General features: G+C 47.1%; 2 protein-coding genes across 2 annotated transcripts in view; both read left to right on the top strand.

Moving 5' to 3' along the window:
* The window catches only part of LOC147103029 (putative G protein-coupled receptor 139), a 58,343-nt gene extending 37,286 nt beyond the window's left edge, over window positions 1-21,057 (top strand). The window contains exon 2 of the mRNA XM_085963160.1: window positions 20,121-21,057. Coding sequence (XP_085819286.1) covers window positions 20,121-21,057 — 937 coding nt within the window. The remainder of the gene's footprint in view (window positions 1-20,120) is intronic.
* trit1 (tRNA isopentenyltransferase 1) overlaps window positions 1-23,978 on the top strand; it is a 753,539-nt gene that overhangs the window by 491,336 nt on the left and 238,225 nt on the right. The gene's annotated exons all lie outside the window — the stretch shown is intronic.

Below are 23,978 nucleotides of genomic sequence, written 5' to 3'. Positions count from 1 at the left end.
AATACTAGAATTCCAAAACCAAAAGACCTGGAAGGAGCATTATGTTAAGGTGGAGGGAGATACACCTGTTTGAATCTTTTATTTTGTGTTTCTGAATAAAGATTGTTTTTTTGTTTTTGTTTTTGTTATTTTAATAAAGACTTTCAACATGTTATTTTAATAAAGATGTATGTGTACCAAGTGGTGCAGGGGTGTTGGACCCCCTCCATGCTTGGATGTGTGTAAATGACTGTATTCTGCCTATGTATGCTTATGTGCACTACATTTTTAAAGAATGGGAAGTGCATGTGTCATGGGATCATAGATAGGTAACTACAGGGGAAGATTGACTATGGAGGGTCGGGAATTTTGCTCACCTTGAAAGTATGATACTTAAAGTGAGTTTAGTATCAACAGGGGGGAGTGTAGGGTTCTCAAAGTTCCCACATTCCCCAAAAGTTATGGATAAAGGGACCCTGCATGGACAAGTAATTAAAAAAGGGTACCCAAAGGAAAATGGCTTCTGAACCATGTGACAGAAACCTGCAGGATTTTAAAAAGCAAGGCCGTGGAGAAGCAGGCCCATTCAAGTCTTGAAACGAAACCTAACATGCATGGATCTGTGAAAAGGACTTTGTTAGTTTCTAAAGCCAGACAGCTAGCTAAACACAGAATACGCATTCTTCATCTTGAAACACATCTTGAGGCCATTAACTTTTTGCATAAATAAATGGTTACAGTTCAAAGGGGTAACCAAGCCAGGAAGATACCGATTAAAATTCATAAATAACAAACAGCCAGGAGACTGGAGCAATTAAACATGGAGACAACCACCCAAAAGCAGTTAAGGGGAATGACTGTAATCACCTTAGATGAGCCTACCAAAATTAAACAAAGAACTGATCTGATTTGGCGTGCAGATAAGGAACCTCCGAAGTAGTATAATTGTAGGCCCACTGATAGTCAAGGTCTCTCTTTCTCTTCCCGCTCTGCTCGACACCGAGGACGCCTATTACAACACCGGGGGCCAAACGTGCAGGGAGACGGGACTCGACACAGGACTCAAAAACACACAGGACACACGGGACAGCAAGCGGGCAGGCAAGACGAGGTGAACGGCAATGCCGATAAGCAGAGAAGGGCAGTGTAAAGAAGCGTTGGGGACCAGCGGGCACACACCCGCTGACATTCGATGCATGGGTAGAAGAGGAAGCTGAGGACCACGAGTACCGCGGTAACAAAAAGTGCCAGGTAAACTACCTTCAGATCATTACCACTGCACAGGTAATGATCTAGGCAACCGCGACCAAGCCAACACCGAAGACCGCCAACCGAACTCCAACCGCAACAAGAGCTCCGACGACCAGACCACCACCAGAAGAACAAAACCCAGAGTTTCCATTCTGCAAAGGTAAAGTACCCAACAAAGACTTTATTCCCTATCTCGAACGGAGGAAAAGAGGGTACTTTACTCAGACGACTCCACCGCCGCGCCCTGGGACCATGTGATGACGGCAGGCCCCAAAGGACACCAAGAGCGAACCCCACAACCGCAACCAGTTCAACCGACAGGTTTCGAACTATCAAGGAAACCCCATTGGTGAGCATAAATCCCTGGCCCCTCTTAGCTCAATCTAGTCAGGTATTGGGGGTGGGACAAGGGTAGGGGGATTTTAATGTGTTTGTTCCCACGATGTGCCGTGTGATCCCCATTCCCAGCTAAGTGCACTTCTATATGCCTGTAATTATTCTAGTAATTTCCAGTGTTGTAAGTTTATTGTGCCTTTAATAAAATTACTGTTTTCTTGTACCAAACCAGTTGTCTACTCTAATTCTGTATCGCCGCCTGTACCTAAGTCCGGTGTCTAGAACACTGGGGTGTGGGAGTGATTCAAACCGCTCAGAGACAGTCAGGGGCAGAGCTGACTGGGCACACGCCAACCCCCTACATGAGACATTGTTCCCCACACCTCCATTGAGAGAGTGTTACACCCCCACTGCTACTGAGACATTGTCCCCCACACCTCCATTGAGACAGTGTTACACTCCCACCCTCACTGAGACATTGTCCCCCACACCTCCACTGAGACAGTGTTACACCCCCACCCACACTGAGACATTGTCCCCCACACCTCCATTGAGACAGTGTTACACCCCCACCCCTACTGGACATTGTCCCCCACACCTCCATTGAGACAGTGTTACACCCCCACCCACACTGAGACATTGTTCCCCACACCTCCATTGAGACAGTGTTACACCCCCACCCACACTGAGACATTGTCCCCCACACCTCCATTGAGACAGTGTTACACCCCCACCCCTACTGGACATTGTCCCCCACACCTCCATTGAGACAGTGTTACACCCCCACCCACACTGAGACATTGTTCCCCACACCTCCATTGAGACAGTGTTACACCCCCACCCACACTGAGACATTGTCCCCCACACCTCCATTGAGACAGTGTTACACCCCCACCCACACTGAGACATTGTCCCCCACACCTCCATTGAGACAGTGTTACACCCCCACCCTCACTGAGACATTGTTCCCCACACCTCCATTGAGACAGTGTTGCACCCCCACCCATACTGAGACATTGTCCCCACACCTCCTTCTTCTTCTTCTTAGGCAGTCCCTCCGAACCGAGGATGACTTGCTTTCACATTAAACATGAGTTCGCAGGTGACTGATGAGTCCAATGCTGGACCTACAGTCTCTGTCACAGGTGTGGCAGATGGTGGTTGAAGGGGTGAGTGGGTGGGGTGCTTGGGTTGACGTGCGCTGCCTGCGCTTGGCTTCCGCTTGCTCCTGGCGAAGAGACTCCAGGTGTTCAGCACCTTCCCGGATGCTTCTCCTCCACTTTGTGAGGTCTTGGGCCAGGGATTCTCAGGTGTCGGTGGGGATGTTACACTTTTTCAAGGAGGCTTTGAGGGTGTCCTTGAAGTGTTTCCTCTGCCCATCTGGGGCTCTCTTGCCGAGTCGGAGCTCCGAGTAGCGTGCTTGTTTTGGGGGTCTCGTATCAGGCATGCGGACAATGTGACCCATCCATCGGCGCTATGTGGGATCTTGCGGAGGCAGTGTTGGTGGTACCTCTCCAGTGCTTTGAGGTGCCAGCTGTACAAGGTCCATGCTTCTGAGGCATACAGCAGTGCGGGTATCACTGCTGCTCTGTAGACCATGAGCTTAGTGCCGGGTTTGAGGTTCTGGTCTTCAAACGCGACCGAAGGCTGCACTGGCACACTGAAGGCGGTGTTGGACTTCATCATCGATGTCTGCCCTTGTTGACAGTAGGCTCCCGAGGTATGGAAAGTGGTCCACGTTGTCCAAGGTCTTGTCGTGGATTTTGATAATCGGGGCGCAGTACTGTGTGGCGGGGGCAGGTTGTTAGAGGACCTTTGTCTTACGGATGTTTAGTGTAAGGCCCATGCTCTCGTATGCTTCAGTGAAGGTGTTGATGATGGGTTGGAGTTCGACCTCCAAGTGAGCGCAGACACAAGTGTCATCTGCATACTGTAATTGAATGACAGAGGATGGGACGACCTTGGGTCTGGACTGGAGACAACGGAGGTTGAACAGTTTCCCATTTGTTCTGTAAATTTGCTCCACTCCATTGAGGAGCTTACTATGGGTGAGATGGAGCATTGCAGCAAGGAAGATCGAGAAGAGTGTTGGTGCGATGACACAGCCTTGTTTGACCCCAGTTTGTACATGAATTGGGTCTGTGGTGGAACGGTTGGTCAGGATCACGGCTTGCATGTCGTCGTGAAGCAGGCGGAGGATGGTGACAAACTTTTGAGGGCAGCCGAATTTGAGGAGGACACTCCATAATCCCTCACGGTTGACATTGTCAAAGGCCTTTGTGAGATCAAAGAAGGCCATGTACAGCGGTTGGTGCTGTTCCCTGCATTTCTCTTGTAATTGACGTGCGGTGAAGATCATGTCCATTGTGCCCCTTAGTGGGCGGAATCCGCATTGCAACTCTGGGAGGAGCTCTTCGGCCAGTGGGAGAAGGTGATTGAGGAGGATTCTTACAATGACTTTCCCTGTGGCAGACAGCAGGGAAACTCCTCTGTAACTACCTCAATCGGACTTCTCACCTTTCTTGAAGATGGTCACAATTACAGCATGTCTGAGATCCCCTGGCATGCTCTCCTCCTTCCAGATAAGAGAAATGAGTTCATGAATTCGCACCAGTAGCGCTTCTCCGCCAAGCTTTAGTGCCTCGGCGGTGATTCCATCTGCTCCTGAGGCCTTGCTGTTCTTCAGTTGTCGGATGGCCTTTTCAACCTCATGACGGGCTGGGGTTTTGCTGAGATGGTGGCGGGTATCATGCTGTGGGATGGAGTTGAGGACACTCACGTCGAAGGCAGAGTCGTGGTTAAGGTGAGACAGTGTTACACCCCCACCCTCACTGAGACTTTGTTCCCCACACCTCCATTGCGATAGTGTTACACCCCCACTCCTACTGAGACATTGTTCCCCACACCTCCATTGAGATAGTGTTACACCCCCACCTGTACTGAGACATTGTTCCCCACACCTCCATTGAGACAGTGTTACACCCCCGCCCACACTGAGACATTGTCCCCACACCTCCATTGAGACAGTGTTACACCCCCGCCCACACTGAGACATTGTCCCCACACCTCCATTGAGACAGTGTTACACCCCCGACCACACTGAGACATTGTCCCCCACACCTCCATTGAGACAGTGTTACACCCCCACCCTCACCGAGACATTGTTCCCCACACCTCCATTGAGACAGTGTTACACCCCCACCCACAGTGAGACATTGTCCCCACACCTCCATTGAGACAGTGTTACACCCCCACCCACAGTGAGACATTGTTCCCCACACCTCCATTGAGACAGTGTTACACCCCCACCCACAGTGAGGCATTGTTCCCCACACCTCCATTGAGACAGTGTTACACCCCCACCCACAGTGAGGCATTGTTCCCCACACCTCCATTGAGACAGTGTTACACCCCCACCCACAGTGAGGCATTGTTCCCCACACCTCCATTGAGACAGTGTTACACCCCCACCCACACTGAGACATTGTTCCCCACACCTCCATTGAGACAGTGTTACATCCCCTTGCCTCCCCAGCTGGAGCAATATTCCCCAATCCCTCACTGTGGTGTTTCTCCCCACACCACTGATTGATGCTGTTCCCCACAAACTCCAAGGCAGCTAAGCCATTGTCCCCTGCCCCCACCCTCTATGGAGGCAGTGCTACACTCTCCCATTTCCCCCTCTCTCATTCTCTCTTCCACACCTTGGTCCTGTCGTTCCTGCATTCTCTAACCTTGCTTGACTTGAGACTGCCCAATGTCAGGGAAAATTGAATATTTATCATATAGTTAGAATCAATTTTTATGAGTTTTATAAATATAAATATTTTTTGAATATTGATGTTATTAGAAAACTTACTTGGAGTAGCTCAAGTTGAATAATTGAGCGTTCCCTGCTACCAGGAAATATATATCCCATTAATTACTACATTTAAACAGGTCTATGTAACCTGAGCTTTTCCCGTGTCCATTCACATGTGCACTTTGGCTACCGCTCCGGACCCGAGCCATTCAATACATTTCCACTTTCTCACCCTCTTTCCTTTGTTCTCTGTCCCTCCCTGACCGCTGTCTCCTGTCATCATGCCTCCTTTCATCTCTCCTCTCTCGGATACTCTGCTCTCCCAAATCCCTACCCCAATCCTTCATTACTCTTCGACCTTCCAACTCTCTGCCGCCATCCCAGGTTTGACTCCCTCTTGGATAAGCATGCAGCTTCCCTCTGTGCCTCTCTTGGCACCCTACGAAGGTCCCATCCGGCACTCGTTGCTGCCTCCTTACGAGCAGCAACCCCAACTGTCCCATCCTAATCTCTCGCCGACCTTCCCTCCCAGCACGTCCACTGGGGGCAAATGTTGCCAAAATCCTCCCCATCCAACTCATCCCCCACAGTGGTGACGGTGTGGACGTTGGCAGTGGGGCAGCCATCACCGACCCTCTCAGCATCTCCTTCCAGAATGTCTGTTCACTTGCGAACAAGGCCCTTGCCATCGTGCTTATCGTGGATGATTGTATCGACATCCTGACCCTGACGGAAACTTGGTTGAGGGGTGATGACACCTTATCTTTAAATGAAGCCTCCCCACCTGGCTATACATTCCACCACTTGCTCCACTCAGACCGCCATGATGGTGGTGTGGCTCTCATCACCAAACCACACCTTGGTCTGGCCCCTACTCCTCCGGCACTTTCTCCTCCTTTGAGCATCTCACCCTAGTCCATGCCTCTCACCTCTCATTTTAAATTCTCTCCCTCTAACGCCCACCCAAGTACCATAAAAATATTATTACCACGATATCCTCACTGCTTTCCTCCCCCAGCCTCTGCACCGAATGACTTCTCATCCTCTGTGATTTCAACCTCCATCTCAATTCATCACGCTCTCTCTCCTCTGAGTTCACTAGCCTCCTGTCCTATCCATTCTTATCTATCTAATCGTAGACAGAAAATCACCTGCAACGGCTTCTCTTCCCACTCCCGCTTCGTTACCTCTGCTGTCCCCCAAGGAGCTATCCTTGGTCCCCTTCTATTAATCATTTTCATGTTTACCCTTGGCGACATCATCCGAATGTTTCCACATGTACGCTGATGACACCCAGCTCTACCTCACTACCACGTCTCTCGACCCCTCCACGGTCTCTAAATTGTCAGACTACTTGTCCGACATCCAGTTCTGGATGAGCAGAAATGTTCTCCAAATAATATTGGGAAGACCAAAGCCATTGTTTTCGGTCCCCGCCACAAACTCCGTTCCCTAGCCACTGACTCCATCCCTCTCCCTAACATCTGTCTGAGGCTGAACCAGACTGTTCGCAACCTTGGTGTCACATTTGACCCTCAACTGAGCTTGTGACAACATATCCGCAGCATAACTAAGACCGCCTATTTCCACCTCCATAACATCGCCCATCTCCACCCTTGCCTCAGCTCATCTGCTGCTGAAACCCTCATCCATGCCTTTGTTACCTCTAGACTCGACTATTCCATCAGATTCCTGGCTGGCCTACCACATTCTACCCTACGTAAACTTGAGGTGATCCAAAACTTGGCTGCCCGTGTCCTAACTCGCACCAAGTCCCGATCATGCCTGTGCTCGCTGACCTACATTGGTTCCCGGTTAAACAACGCCTCGATTTCAAAATTCACATCCTTGTTTTCAAAACCCTCCATGGCCTCGCCCCTCCCTATCTCTGTATCTCCTTCAGCCCCACAACCCCCCCGAGATACCTGCGCTCCTCTTATTCTCCCCTGTTGAGCATCCCTGATTATAATCACTCAACCATTGGTGGCTGTGCCTTCTGTTGCCCAGGCCCTGAGCTCTGGAATTCCCTGCCTAAACCTTTCCGCCTCTCTCCCTCTCTTTCCTACTTTAAGGAGCTCCTTAAAACTTATGTCTTTGGCCAAGCTTTTGGTCACCTGCCCTAATTTCTCCTTCTGTGGCTCGGTGTCAAACTTTTGGCCTTATAATACTCCTGTGAAGTGCCGTGGGAGGTTTTACTATGTTAAAGGCGCTATATAAATACAAGTTGTTGTTGTTGCTATTTATAAAGATACAGCGAGCTTCATTGCACTGTTGGGGCCCCTGGCAACTCCCAGCCAGTTCCCCAGCTCTTTTATTCAACACTTGCTGTTTAATTTTCTGTCCCAATTTAACAAAACTGATTTTCACACTGGTTTACAACAGTTATTGAAAGAGTATTGATATCTACCTTGTTCCTTGGAGGATTTCAAAGACTGAATGCATGAACCTTGAAATCTTTGATAGTATTCTTTAAAGGACGTGTTTATTTGCAACACCTAAAGCTCTGATTGGTTCCCTTGGATGACAAGTCCTGATTGCTGATTGGTCCCCTTGGAGAAGAAGACACACCCAGCAGTTTCTCTGGAATTTGTAATTAGATCCTCCCAGCCGACATAATCAGTTACTTTGCAAAGTGTAATTTGAGCCATTCTGATTGCGTACTCCAGACACAACAGGGCTCACTTGGATCAGACAGGGCTCACCCTCACGGGTTAAGACCATCTCCCACCCCACAAACAGATTCCTGATCTCGCCACCCCACCCAACTTCCTGAACTCCTCCCCACCCCACCCAACTTCCGGACCTCCTCCCCACCCCGCCCAACTTCCTGATCACCTCCCCACCCCACCCAACTTCCTGACCTCCTCCCCACCCCGCCCAACTTCCTGACATCCTCCCCACCCCACCCAACTTCCTGACCCCCTCCCCACCCCTCCCAACTTCCTGACCTCCTCCCCACCCCACCCAACTTCCTGACCCCCTCCCCACCCCACCCAACTTCCTGATCTCCTCCCCACCCCACCCAACTTCCTGAACTCCTCCCCACCCCACCCAACTTCCTGAACTCCTCCCCACCCCACCCAACTTCCTGACCTCCCCCCCACCCCACCCAACTTCCTGACCTCCTCCCCACCCCACCCAACTTCCGGACCCCATCACCCCACCCAACTTCCTGACCTCCTCCCCACCCCACCCAACTTCCTGACCTCCTCCCCACCCCACCCAACTTCCTGACCTCCTCCCCACCCAACTTCCTGAACTTCTCCCCACCCCACACAACTTCCTGACCTCCCCACCCCGCCCAACTTCCTGATGTCCACCCCTCCCTCTCTCTTCCCCCTCCCTCTCTCTCTCTCCACCCTCCCTCGCTCTCTCTCCCCCTCCCTCTCTCTCTCCCCCTCCCTCTCTCTCTCCCCCTCCCTCTCTCTCTCCCCTCTCCCTCTCTCTCTCTCTCTACCCCCTCCCTCTCTCTCTATCCCCTCCGATCTCCTCTCTCTTTCGGCCTCCCCCCCTCTCTTCCTGCTCCCTCTCTCTGCTCCCTCTCTGCCTTTCTCTCTGTCTGAATCTCTCTCCCCCTCTCTCTGCCCCTCTCTCACTCTCCCTCTCTCTGCCCTCTCTCTCGCTCCACCCCACGCTCTCTGCCCCACACTCACGCTCTCTGCCCCCAGCTTCCTCTGCCCCACTTTCCCTCTCTTTCTGCCCCTCTCTCTCTCTGCCCCACTCTCTCTCTCTGCCCTACTCTCTCTCGCTCTCTGTCCCACTCTCTCTCTCTGCCCCACTCTCTCTCTCTCTCTCTCTGCCCCTCTCTCTCTCTCTCCCTCTCTGCCCCACTCTCTCTCTCTCTGCCCCACTCTCTCTCTCTCATTCTCTCTCTCTACGCACCACTTGTATTGATTTCTTTGTGGGTTCAATGACGAGACATTTATGAAAGAGAATGTCTTTTAATCTAAAGCTTGTTCCACAAGTTAACAGCCTTACAGGAGACACCATGCTAGAAATCCATCTAAACCGAAAGTAAAACCAAACTGCTTGTCTCTCACATGCCCTCTGCTGGTCAGGCATAAGTAATCAATCAGGCAACTATGCTGGTAAGGCATCATAATCAAACAGGCAAATACCATCACTATTTGCTGATATCATTACATCTCCTTTTCTTAAAACAAAAGTATTTTACTTTTAACTAACAACATGTTTTCTTTGTATTAATCTGCATTTTAACTGTAACACTTAATGAACTTACATTATCATTATCATGATCAAGGTTTTTTAACCTTGCTTTGTGTGTTCACATGAAATATGTAAATACACTAGAACTTGAAGAAAGAATAAGATAACATTACTTCCTTCTATATCTATAGTCCTTAAATTTGCTCAATGAGTCTCTCAGGAGGCTTCACGTGTCTTGAGGATTTTCTGATTGATTGTCCTTGAATCTGAGTTGTTGCCTCAGATGATGTGTTCTCAGCTGTGTGATCAGGTTGTTCAACAGTATCAGTCTTTTGACCTGCTGTGTGATCAGGTTGTTCAACAGTATCAGTCTTTTGACTTGCTGTGGCTGGTTCCATGAGAAGATCTCGACGATTTCTTCTCAGAACAGCACCCTCATCTGTCTGAATGGTGTATGATCTTGGTTGAACTTCACTCAGGACAGTTCCCTTCTGAGTCCATATGTTTGTTTTGTCTTTGAACCTTACTTGGTCACCAGTGTGGAGTTCAGGTAGGTTTTGTGTTCCTCTGTCATAGTAGTACTTTTGCTTTTCTTTCTGTTGCTCTTTGAAATTCCTCACTTTCTCCCCCTCTTTTGTTTTCAGGAGGTTCTCTGGGATGGGTAGGTTTGACCTTAGCAGACGTCCCATAAGGAGTTGGGCTGGTGACATACCACACTCGAGCGGCGTTGTGCGGTATACAAGCATGCTTTGGTAGAAGTCAGTTCCACTGTCTTTTGCCTTGTACATCAGTCTTTTCACTGTCTGGACCGATTTTTCCACTAGTCCATAGGACTGTGGAAAGTGAGGACTTGACGTTGTGTGGACAAAGTCCCACTCTTTGGCAAAGTGTCGGAAACTTGCATTGTAAAACTGGGGTCCGTTGTCTGTGAAGACCTCGCTTGCCACGCCATGTCTGGAGAATATGGCTTTCATACATGTTATCACAGCATCTGCAGTGGTGGTGTACAGTCTACAAACCTCTGGATACAGGGAGTAATAGTCTGTGACTACAAGATAGTCCTTCCCTTGACATACGAATAGGTCAGCGCCTACCTTCTGGTAAGGTCTGTCTGGCGCTGGGTGTGGCTTTGGTGGTTCTACAGGTTTGCTTGCTTGATATTTCAGGCATATTGTGCAGTTTGACACCTCATTTGTCACATCTTGGTTGATTCGTGGCCAGTACATCACCTCTCGTGCTCTTTTCTTACACTTTTCGATTCCCAGATGTCCTCCATGGATCCTTTTTAGCATCTCTTTTCTCAGACTCTTTGGGATAACTATTTTATTTCCTTTGTAGATGAGGTCTTCGACCACTGATAGTTCTGCCCTGCAGTTCCAGTACTCTGCCATGTCAGGTGAGCAGTCTTGCTTCATGTTGGGCCATCCATCCAAGATGCTTTTCCTCAGTCATCTCATTGTTTCATCTTTGTTTGTCTCAGTCTTTATGAGCTCCATTTTTGCATCTGCTATGGGCAGCGCACTTGTGATCATGTCCACGTAGGCGTTCACTTTTTCATCCATTTTGGTGTTTGCGGGCTCACTTGGGTCAACAGCTCTGGACAACATGTCTGCTGTATACATCAGCCTATCTGGTGTGTACGCAACATTCAGTGTATAGCGTTGCAGCCTGATCATCATTCTTTGTATTCTAAGCGGACAGCTATTTAGTGGCTTTTGGAACAATGCAATCAAGGGCTTATGGTCAGTCTCTACACTGATTGCTTGTCCTGCCACAAACTGGTGAAATCTTTCACAGGCGTATGTGATGCTGAGCAGCTCCTTTTCTATTTGAGCATATCGCGTCTCCGCGTCTGTCATTGAGCGCGATGCATATGCAATAGGTTGCCAGTAGTCATATTTTTGCAGAAGAACGGCACCGAGCCCATTCTGTGATGCATCTGATGATATCTTGATGGGTCTCGCTGGGTCATAAAACCTCAGAACTGGTTCCTCTGTGAGCAGTTTCTTTAGATCGCTCCATGACTTCTCATGCTCATGATTCCATTCCCATTCTATGTTCTTTTCAGTTAGTCTTCTCAGTGGCGCCATCTTTTCTGAGAGGTTGGATATGAATTTACCCATGTAGTTGATCATTCCACTAAACCTCTGCACGTCCTTTTTGCATTGTGGCTTTGGCATATTCTCAATGGCGGACACCTTTCTGGGATCTGGTCTGATGCCCTCACTGCTAAGGATATCTCCCACGAATGTCAGTTCTGTCACCCCGAGCTGGCATTTCTCTCTATTCAGCTTCAGGTTTGTTTTCCTTGTTGCTTCCAGCACTTTTTTCAGTCTCTCGTCATGCTCAGTTCTCGTGGTTCCCCATACTATGATGTCATCCATTGATGTATCAACTCCCTCCAGGTGCTCATAGATCATATGGATAGTTTTGTGATACACTTCAGGAGCTGAGGCAATGCCAAATGGTAACCTTAGGAATCTGTATCTGCCAAATGGACTGTTGAACGTGCACAGTCTTGAACTTGCCTCGTCCAATTTCATCTGCCAAAATCCTGATGATGCATCTAACTTGCTGAAATATTTTGCATTTGCAAACTGTGCCATGATTTCCTCACGTGTAGGAAGCTTGAAGTGCTCTCTCTTTATTGCTCTGTTTAGATCTCTTGGATCCAGGCAAATTCTGAGCTTTCCATTCTTTTTGTCCACAACGATGAGGGAACTCACCCACTCAGTTGGCTCATCTATCTTCTGAATCACGTTCAGGCTTTCCATTCTGTCCAACTCTGCCTTCAGTTGCTTTTGAAGAGCAAACGGAACTTTTCTGCATGGATGTATGACCGGTGTCATACTTTTATCTACTCTGATCGTGTGTTCTCCTGGAAGGCAGCCTAGACCCTTAAATAGGTGTGGTGATTATTCTTTATGTTTAGTAAGAAGTATTGTGATTGGTTGTTTGTTTCCTGCCTTGGGATATATGCTGTAATCTCATTGGTAGTTGATGTCATGTGATTTGTGGTGGCCATCTTAAATTCAGTTCTTTCCAGCCTTTAGTTGGGACTGGGTGTTGAAGATGTGCTACCGGATTTTTAAGTTAATAAAGCCTAGATTAGAAAGGCAAATCTATTCTTTATTTCAATTTATTAACTTTATGTCAGAATGGAGTGATATCTTCAACCAGAACGATTCAATGCTGACCCTAATTCTGCAGGAGTGGATGATAAATGGAAACATTGGTATTGTACATTTAAAAACTTTTTGGGCGTGTTGGATCAAGAGTCTCTAAATAAGCTGAATATGCTGATCAACTACATTGCGCCGCATGTGTATAAGTATATTTTGGATGGTAAAACTTACGAAGTGGCTATTTCTACATTGGAAAAGATTTTTGTTAAACCAAAGAATGAGGTATTTGCACGTCACCTTCTATCTGCCCGTAGGCAGCAGGTGAGAGAATCTTTGGATACTTATTTACAAGCACTTCGGTGCCTTAGTGTTAACTGTAATTATAAGGCCGTGATGGCTGAAGAATATAAGGAAGAATCGGTACGGGATGCTTTTATTAATGGATTACTGTCTAGATCAATTCATCAGCGGTTGTTAGAAAATAAGACTTTGGATCTTAAGAGTGCTTTTGAGCAAGCTTCTACATTGGATGTGGCTCAGAGAAGTTCGGATTCTTATGCTCTTTTTAATCAGCCTGTGACTGTGGTTTCGGCAGTTCCGGATGAAAAGGAATTATGTGGACTTAATAGGAGTGGTTTACTAGATTCTGAAACAGTTTCTACTTCAGCGGCTGTTGCCTCTAGGATTCAGAAGTGTTATTTTTGTGGGAACGTCCGGCACCCTCGTCTGAAGTGTCCTGCTTGGGAGGCTGTGTGTAGTAAATGCGGCAAGAGAGGTCATTACGCACGTGTGTGTAAATCATCAGGTTCAATTACCTCCTCTGTGACTATTCAGCCTTTAGATAGGGTGTTTATTGCATCAATTTCTGCTGCATTTGCTCATGGCCTAAACAAAGCTATAGTTACGGCCCAAGTTAATGGGTTGGAAGTGAAGGCCCTTATAGATACGGGCAGTACCGAGAGTTTTATAAGTCTTCAGTTTGCAAAGGAGAAGCATTTGAAAATTTCGCCTGTTTCCTATCAGGTGTGTATGGCTCAGACGACTCTCACTTCACAAGTAGCTGGTTGTTGCCTTGTGAAATTGATTCTTCTAGGTAATACGTATACTGATATACGCCTATCTGTTTTGCCTAATCTCTGTGCGGATATTTTGATTGGTCATGATGTGCTTCAGTTACATGAGAGTCTCAGTCTTTCATTTGGAGGGACTAAGCCACCTTTATCTATTTGTGGATTAACCTCTTTATCCATTTCTCCATTATCACTTTTTTCCAATTTGATGCCGGATTGTAAGCCAATTGCTACCAAGTCAAGAAGGTATAGCAGTCAGGATAGAGAATTTATTAATTCTGAAGTTCAACGTCTCTTATTGGAAGGAATCATTGAACCTAGTTGTTCGCCTTGGCGGGCACAGGTAGTTGTTACGACTAACGAGAGACATAAGAAACGAATGGTGATAGACTATTCCCAAACTATTAATAGGTATACTCAATTAGATGCGTACCCTTTGCCTAAGATTGATGAGCTTATCAATAAAGTATCTCAGTGTAAGGTTTTTAGCACTATTGACCTAAAGAGTGCTTATCATCAGATTCCTATTGTTAAGAAGGATCAACCATACACGGCCTTTGAGGCTGGTGGAAAGCTGTATCAGTTTTGCCGAATACCATTTGGTGTTACTAATGGTGTTGCTTGTTTTCAACGGGCAATGGATGCTTTTATAAGTGATAACTCTCTCTCTGACACCTTTTCATACTTAGATGACATCACAGTGTGTGGCAAATCAAGGGTGGAGCATGATTCTAATTTAGAAAGATTCCTTCAAGCTGCGGAAAAAGTTGGTTTAACTTTCAATAAAGAGAAGTGTACCTTTTCGACCACTGAGGTAAATCTACTGGGGTACATTATCTCGGGAAACAAGATTAAACCAGACCCAGAACGTCTGCGACCATTGATTGATTTACCTTGTCCTACTAATTCTAAGGCTTTGCAACGAGTTGTTGGACTGTTTTCTTACTATTCTAATTGGATTGCAAATTTTTCACAGAAGATCTGGCCTCTTATTCAGGTTACGACATATCCTCTATCATGGGAGGCCAGGACGTGTTTTGATAATTTAAAAAAGGATATCCTTGGAGCAGTTGTGCATTCTATTGATGAGCAGGTTCCTTTTGTGATTGAGACAGACGCTTCTGATTTTGCAATTGGGGCTACTCTGAACCAAAATGGAAGACCTGTGGCCTTTTTCTCACGTACCTTGAACAATAGTGAAAAAAGGCATTCTTCAATAGAGAAAGAGGCGTATGCAATAGTAGAAGCACTGCGTAAACGGAGACATTATTTATCGGGGCGACATTTTACGTTGGTAACTGATCAAAAGTCTGTGTCCTTTATGTTTGATGTCAAACATTTTGGAAAGATTAAGAATGATAAAATAATGAGGTGGAGGATTGAGTTGGCATGTTACCATTTTGATATAGTTTATCGTCCGGGGAAGGATAATGTTGCTGCTGATGCGCTGTTGAGGGCTTATTGTTCTGTGATTCACGGAGATATGCTTATTAATCTTCACAATGCCTTATGCCATCCTGGGGTTACGAGGATGATACACTTCGTACGCAGTAAGAATTTGCCCTTTTCAGTTGAAGACGTCAAGCGGATGACTTCATCATGTTCTATCTGTGCTCGGTGTAAACCGAATTTCTTTAACCCTCAACGAGCTCATCTTATAAAGGCTACTTCTCCTTTTGAACGTTTGAGCGTCGATTTCAAGGGGCCTCTTCCTTCAACTACTCAAAACCGATAAATATTTACTGTTGTGGATGAGTTTTCAAGGTTCCCTTTTGCTTTTCCTTGCGCAGATGTATCAGCTGCTACAGTTATCAAATGTCTGACTCGACTTTTTGTCATCTTTGGGATGCCTGCGTATATCCATTCGGATCAGGGAAGTTCTTTTATGTCTTCCCAGTTGAAGGAATACCTTCAGAGTCGGGGAATTTCTACTAGCAGAACTACCCCGTATAATCCCCAGGGTAATGGACAGTGCGAACGATACAATGGGGTGATCTGGAAGGCAGTTATGTTGGCTTTGACATCCCGGAACCTTAAGAATACACAGTGGGAAATGGTACTGCCTGATGCCCTGCATTCCATTAGATCATTGCTTTCAACGGCTACTAATGTGACCCCCCATGAAAGGCTCTTTAACTATCCACGGAGATCTACTACAGGATATTCGGTACCTTCATGGCTTACTATGCAGGGACCTGTGCTGCTTCGATGCCATGTTAGATTGTCAAAATATGATCCTTTAGTGGAGGAGGTGGAGCTGTTGGAGGCAAATTCCCAATATGCTCATATTCGATTCCAAGATGGGAAAGAAAGTACCGTTTCAATTAAAGACTTGGCTCCTTGTGGTGGCCAGCCCTCTTCTGAGGATATTAACAATAGTCATGATTCAGATAATGTGGATGCTGTTACAGATACTATGAATATTTCCAATCCGACTGCAGATAATTATACTTCTATTAGTCAGCCCTCGATGGATGTTCATGACCGTCCCAGTTTACCTCCTGATGGGATTTCTAATCCGGAAACCGTTGAAAATCGGGATATGGATAGCCTTCCTGCAGAAGATACTTCTGTGTCTCCTGGTGTGGGAGGGCAAGGAATTTCACCAAGGTTAAGAAGGTCGACACGAACAAGATATCCGGTCGACCGATTGAAAATGGACTTTTAAATTGATAGTAATGTTTTAAAATTGTTGAAATATTATATATTGTTTTAGTTGAGAGATACTTAATACTTATGTGCAATGTTACTATTTGTTGTTGCTCACTTAGTATTGTGTCATGTTGAATAGTTTTATTTTGTCTGTGCATAGTTTTAGTTGTAAATAATTAATTATAAATTGTAAAGGTTATTTAGGTTGGAGTATATTTTAAAAGGAGGGGTGAATGTGGTGATTATTCTTTATGGTTAGTAAGAAGTATTGTGATTGGTTGTTGTTTCCTGCCTTGGGATATATGCTGTAATCTCATTGGTAGTTGATGTCATGTGATTTGTGGTGGCCATCTTAAATTCAGTTCTTTCCAGCCTTTAGTTGGGACTGGGTGTTGAAGATGTGCTACCGGATTTTTAAGTTAATAAAGCCTAGATTAGAAAGGCAAATCTATTCTTTATTTCAATAGGTCATTGTACTCTTTCACGAGTTCATCATAGACTGTCTCTCCTTCGCTTTCCACAATGAGGACTCTCTTTACCAGGTTCAGTCTCTCACAGGCTTTTAAACCTAGTATGGCTTGCACATCCTTTGGCACCACGATTATTGCTAGCGTGTGCTCTCTGTCTTTGTGTGTTACTTTGACAATGCATCTTCCTTTCACTGGTATATCAGTACCTGAGTATCCTGTCACTTTCACTTTGATTCCATGTATCTTTGGTCTGGGTCTAATTTTCTTAAAATCAGTCTCTGATATCACATTAACATGTGCTCCAGTATCCAATTTAAATGGAATATGTATGTCATTCACTTTTAGTGTCAACATCCAGTCTCTTTTTTCTTTTTTGTTTTCAGACACAACATCTACATAGAACTCCTCTATCTCGCTTTCATCTACTGCATGGACCTTGCTTTGTTGCGCTTGGTTCTTGCAGCAACGGGCATAATGGTTGTTTTTGTTGCAACTATTGCATTTTTTACCATATGCTGGACACTTTTTTGGTGTATGCTGTGTACCGCATCGACCACATGACTTTCGATTGCCCCTTTCATTTTTGTTCGCTGGCCACGCCTCTTTTTTCACATTGGCGCTCTTTTTGTTAAACGGAGTGTGTCCGTTCTTACTCACTGCATCCACGTTGCAGCTATTGTCACTGAAAAGCTCCTTTGCCTGCGACTTCACAGTTTCTGTAGCCCTACACAGTGCTATGGCTTTTCCCAGGTCTAGATCTTGCTCTCTTAGCAGTCTTTCCCTTAGACCATTATCTGGAATACCACACACCAGTCTGTCTTTTATCAGCGAGTCTGTCAGTCCCCCAAATTCACATGTTTTGCTTCGGTTTCTCAGTTCAGTCACATACTGATCAATAGTCTCTCCCGTTTTCTGTACACATGTGAAAAATCTGTGCCTCTCAAATGTCACATTATGTTTAGGTATGCAGTAGGCCTCAAACTGTTCCATTATTTTATCTAGCTTCATTTTGTCTCCATCAGCAGCGAATGTGAAGTTATTATGCACCTCCAGCGCTTCATCACCCACGACATGTAAGAACAGTGACGCTTTCATTTTATCACTTTTCTCGTCAGCTCCGATTGCTGATAAATACAACTCCAAATGTTGTTTGAACCTTCTCCAATTTTCAGCCACATTACCTGTCAACTGAAGCTTCGCCGGTGGGTATAATCCTTCCATTTTTCACTTCGTTAGCTATTCTCCAATGGTAAGTAACGATGTTCTCTTTTGGCTTGCTAATATGTGGAGAACTGATTTAACTTCAGATTTTTCCTCTTCATCTCTTTCAACCACTTCTGACACCATGTATTGATTTCTTTGTGGGTTCAATGACGAGACATTTATGAAAGAGAATGTCTTTTAATCTAAAGCTTGTTCCACAAGTTAACAGCCTTACAGGAGACACCATGCTAGAAATCCATCTAAACCGAAAGTAAAACCAAACTGCTTGTCTCTCACATGCCCTCTGCTGGTCAGGCCCTGGGGTCTACCTAACGCTCTCTGCCACATGTGCCCTACTATCCCTCCTCCTTGTTATTCTGCTGTAACCATTTACACCTCCTCTAGACCCAAGTTCTGTTTCTTTAATTGTCCCATTCGCCTTGCACCATCATCCCTTTTGTCATTGAATCACTCCTGCCCTCCAGCCAATCACAGACATTCCTTCTTGTTCTTTCCTTATGCTACCGCACATTATATTAACTCTGTCTTTCTTATCAGATTTACAGCAGTCTCAGTATTTTGCTTTTGCTCAAATAATTATGCCTGGATATTAACAGGGGCGGTTTATGTACAATAGCACGGGGGGTGCGGGGTGGATGTGGAATATCAGACAGAATACCTGGAAGTCCGGATATTCCCGGATATTGGGGTGTCTTAGCTCCACAGAGTAAGTAATTTGTCCATGATTCAGCCTGATTGACAGTCGGGCTACCAGTTGGACGGGGGTGGAGGGACACCAGAGCAGGACCAGGTAGGTCTGAGGCACAAATCTGGAGGGGAATGGGGTGTCCAATCAGGCGGTGTGTCCGATAATGGTCCCGGGGGCTTGCCCGGTCTGGGGGGTTTGACAGGACCTGGGGGATTGACCGGCCCTAAGGGTTTGACGGGTCCCGGGAGTTTGATCGGTTCCGGGAGTTTGACTGGACCCTGGAGTTTGTCTGGTCCCGAGGGTTTGACCGCTCTCAGGCGTTTGACCTGTCCCTGGAGTTTGACCGGTCCCGCGGTTTGAGGGTTCCGAGGGTTTGACCGGTCCCTGGGGTTTGACCGATCTTTGGGGTGTGACTGGTCCTGGGGGTTTGACCGGTCCCGGGGGTGTGACTGGTCCCGGGGGTTTGACCGGTCCCGGGGGTTTGACTGGTCCCGGGGCTTTGATCAGTCCCGAGGTTTGACCGGTCCCGGGGGTTTGACTGGTCCCGGGGGTTTGACTTGCCCCGGGGGTTTGATCAGTCCAGGGGGTTTGACCGATCCTGGGCATTTGACCGGTCCTGGGGGTTTGACCGGTCCCAGGGGTTTGACCGATCCTGGGCATTTGACCGGTCCTGGGGGTTCGACCGGTCCCAGGGGTTTGACCGGTCCTGGGGGTTTGACCGGTCCCGGGGGTTTGACTGGTCCTGGGGGTTTGACCGGTCCCAGGGGTTTGACTGGTCCTGGGGGTTTGACCGGTCCCGGGGGTTTGACCGGTCCCGGGGGTTTGACTGGTCCTGGGGGTTTGACCGGTCCCTGGGGTTTGACCGATCTTGGGGGTGTGACTGGTCCCGGGGGTTTGATCAGTCCCGGGGGTTTGACCGGTCCTGGGCATTTGACCGGTCCCGGGGGTTTGACTGGTCCCGGGGGTTTGACTGGTCCCGGGGGTTTGACTGGTCATAGGGGTGTGACCAATCTCCAGTCTTGGGGATGTCCGACACCAGGCTTCTATCCATGGGGGCTCGGGCGATGGGTAGACCTGGGGTGGGGGGGCGGGTGAAATGATTCCCGAGGCCCAGGAAGCCCGGCCAGCCATAGTTAAATCTGTAAAACAGATTAAATCACTGGCTGCGTGCCTCATTAAAATATTTAAACTGCCAACCCGCTTCCTGGGAGCTGTTCGCTGCCCACCTCGTGTCCCATCTCCGTTAAACTCGGAATTGGGCGGGTTGAAGGCGGGTTGGGGTCAGGAGGGTATTTTTTAATTTTCACCTCTGACCCGACCCTCAGACACGGAGAATGTGTGATCAGTAATTTCCAGTCTCTTTTCCCTTCTGTGTTTTTCAGTGAATTTGCTGGCGATTGTGATCCTGTCCCAGGGAAAGTGCGTGCTCTCCACCTGCACCACTCGCTACCTGGTGGCCATGGCAGCGGCGGATCTGATGATCATTGTCACTGAGGTCATACTGTGGCAGATCAATTGGCATTATTTCCCAGAGTGTTTCCTGGACATCACCCCTGTGTGCAGTGTGCTCACTGCCCTGGCCCATGCAGCCACAGACTGTTCTGTCTGGTTCACCGTCACTTTCACCTTTGATCGATTTGTGGCCATTTGTTGCCAGAAGCTGAAAACTAAATATTGCACCGGGAAAACAGCGGCTGTGGTTCTGGCAACAACCGGCATTCTGTTCTGTTCAAAAAATGTTCCCTTCTACTTTATATTTCAACCCAAGAAGATAATCGACAATGTGCCATGGCTCTGTGTCACAATCCCGAGCTATTTCACTGAGCCCGGGTGGGTGGGATTTGACGGGTTTGATAGGGTCATAACCCCATTGCTCCCATTCGCTTTAATTCTGTTGCTCAACGTTCTGACAGTCAGACACATTTTAGTGGCCAGTCGGGTCCGTAAGCGACTGAGGGGTGAGAGCAAGGGAGAGAATGTCAGAGACCCAGAGATGGAGAGCAGGAGGAAGTCTATGATTTTACTCTTCACCATATCCGGCAGCTTCATACTGCTGTGGCTGGTGAATGTTATACATTTCTTATATTATACCATTACAGGAACAGATCCCAATGATTACTCTGATTCTTTATATATCTTTGAACAAGTCGGAATTATGCTGCGGAATTTAAGTTGCTGCACAAACACATTTATTTATGGAGTAACCCAGACCAAGTTCAGAGAGCAGGTGAAGAGGGCGGTGAAATATCCGCTTACCCCAATTATTCATTTCATTAATAAACAGAACAACTGATCACAGCCCAGAGGCGGCTCCCAGTGTTTCCAGTCCAGGAATGTAAGATTCAGCCCCAGACTGCCATCCACTGAAATACACCTCAATCGCTGGAGGTCTGGCCAGTGGTGGGGCGAGCAATGTGTTCAGGACTCCGCGCTGTTTCTGACTGACATTCCCACATTGTCTTTCGGGGCAGGACCACTAGTTTGCTGCTTTCCCTCTGAGCTCTTCTGTAAAGAGACCCTTCAGATATTGAGGGCAGCAATTCATTCGCAGCTTCCAGAGTAAGAGCCTGGTCAGTAGGTAGGCAGACAGAGCTGAGCTGCAGTTCAGGGGATTATATTACATGGAATCTACAGAACACAAACAGGCCATTCGGCCCAATCAGCCTGTGCTGGTATTTATGCTCCACACCAGTCTCCTCCCATTGCATCGACCTCATCTCAGCCGCTCAGAGTATCTTTCTATTCCCCTTTCTCTCATTTGCTCGTTCACTTTCCTTTTGAAAGAATCTAAGCTATTTACTTCAAGCACTTCCTGTGGTAGCGAGGTCCACATTCTAACCACTCTCTGAGTAAAGTAATTGCTCCTTATTTCCCGATTGGGTTTATCAGTAACTATCTTGTATTTATGACCCACAAGTGTTGCGTTCTCCCACAAGTGTAAACATTCTCTCCACACCTCTCTCCACTCCAACCCATTCATCATTTTCAAGATCTCTATCAGGCCTCATCTAAGCCCTCTCTCTTCTATAGCAGAAAGGCCCAACCTGTTCAATCTTTCCCGATAGCTGCAATCTTTCGGTTCTGGTGCCATCCAACTAAATATTTGTAAGACCGAAGCTATTGGCCCCCTTCACAAACTCCGTTGCCTAGCGACCAACTCTATCCCTCTCCTTAGCACCAGTGTGTTGTTTGCAATCTTGGTGTCGTATTTGACCACGGGCTGATCTTCTGACCACATATTCATCCATCACCAGGACGACTTACTTCATCCTCTGTAACATCGCCGAACTTCGCCCCTGCCTCAGCTCATCTGCTGCTCAAACCATCATCCATGCCTTTGGTAGCTCCAGACTTGATAACACTAACCCTCTCCTGGCCGGCTTCCCATCTCCCACCCTCCATAACTTGAGCTCATCCAAAGCTGTGCTGCCCGTAACCGAACCCACACCAAATCCCGGTAAACCGCCACCCCTGTGCTCGCTGACCGACAGTGACTCCCGTTCCGGCAATGACTCCATTTTAAAATGATCATCCTTGCGCTAAAATCCCTGCCTGGCCTCGCCCTCCCTCCCCCTGCAAGCTCCACCAGCCCCACAACACTCCCGAGATCTCTGTGCTCCTCTAATTCTGACCTCTTACACATCCCCGATTTGAACTGCTCCACCATTGACCGCTGTGCTTTCAGCTGCCTGGGCCCTGAGCTCAGCAATCCCCCCCTGAACCTCTCTGCTTCTCTAAACCTCCCTCCTCCTTTAAGATGCTGCTTAAAACTTACCTCTTTGACTGAGCCTTTGGTCATCTTTTTAATATCTCCTTATATGGCTCAGGGTCAGGTTTGAACAGGTTTGAAATTGCACTTCCGATTCCGGAGTCCTAACTGTTTAAGTAAATGGTGAACAAAAGTGATCCCAGCACCGATTCTTGTGAAACACTTCCCACCATTGGCCAACTTCACTTCTTTTGAATTCTATCGCCTTAGAAATAAACCCCAATTCATTGTTAGCATTTTAATTGCTTTGCTGTCCTGTGATATAACTTTTAATTATTTGTTCACCTGTAGTCCTAGAGCCCTTTGCTCTTCTGCCACGTTGAGTTTCTTATTTTCGAAGGTATCGGTGATTATAGAATCATGGAATGATACAGCCCAGAAGGAGGCCATTCGGCCCACCGTGCCTGTTCCGGCTCTTTGGTAGAGCTGTCCAATTAATCCCAATCCTCTGCTCTTTCCCCAGAATTTTATTTTATCTCAAGCTTTTTTTCCAAATCCCCTTTGAAAGTTACTATTGAATCTGCTTCCACCGCCCTTTCAGGCAGCGCATTCCAGATCACAACAACTCGCTGCGTAAAACACAATCCTCCTCATGTTGTCTCGGGTTCTTTTGCCAATCACATTAAATCTGTGTCCTCTGTTACCGACCCCACTGACACTGGAAACTGTCGCTCCTTAATTACTCTATTAAATCTATTTAGGCTTTTGATCACCTCTATCAAATCTCCTCTTAACCTTCTCTGCTCTAATCAGAGCAACCCCAGCTTCTCCAGTCTCTCCACATAACTGAAGTCCCTGCTCCCTGGTACCATTCCAGTAAATCTCTTCTGCACACGCTCCAAGGCCTTGACATTTTCCTAAAGTGTGGTGCCCAGAATTGGACACAATGCTCCAGCTGAAGCCTAATCAGTGCTTTATGCAGTTTTTGCATAACTTCCTCGCTTTTGTACTCTACTGCTTATTAATAAAGTGAAGGACCGCGTATGCTTTATTAACATACACTTCTCATTTTATCTGGCCGCCTTCAAAGATTAGTGTACACACATGCCTAGGCCCCTCTGTTCTTGCACCCCCTTTAAAATTGTACCATTGAGATCACATTTGTTGTGTATGTAATATGTGTGCTACTTTGAACCTATGGACAGGACTGCACTACTTGTTGGGCGTAGTGATACGCAGTACCACTCCTGGCCATAGGGGTATAAATAGTACTGTGGGTACTGATCCCCCTCAGTTCCCGCCTGTGGGCATGAAGTAAAGACCTATGTATAGTCCCTACCTCCAACCAGTAAAGACCTGTTTGAGTTATACGTTTAAGTCTTTGTGTTAATTGTTCAATACAATACACATACTTAACAACATTGCCTCTTCTCATTTTTCACTTCACAATTCTCTGTGTTAAATAGAATCTGCCAAGTGTCTGCCTAACTGAATCAGAGTTCGGG

Source organism: Somniosus microcephalus, chromosome 20 (assembly GCF_052327205.1).
Source record: "Somniosus microcephalus isolate GS21.2 chromosome 20, FLI_Smic_1.0, whole genome shotgun sequence".
Taxonomy (NCBI): Eukaryota; Metazoa; Chordata; class Chondrichthyes; order Squaliformes; family Somniosidae; genus Somniosus; species Somniosus microcephalus.
The sequence above is the reverse complement of the archived record's forward strand: the minus strand, read 5'-3'. Positions and strand labels throughout refer to the sequence as shown.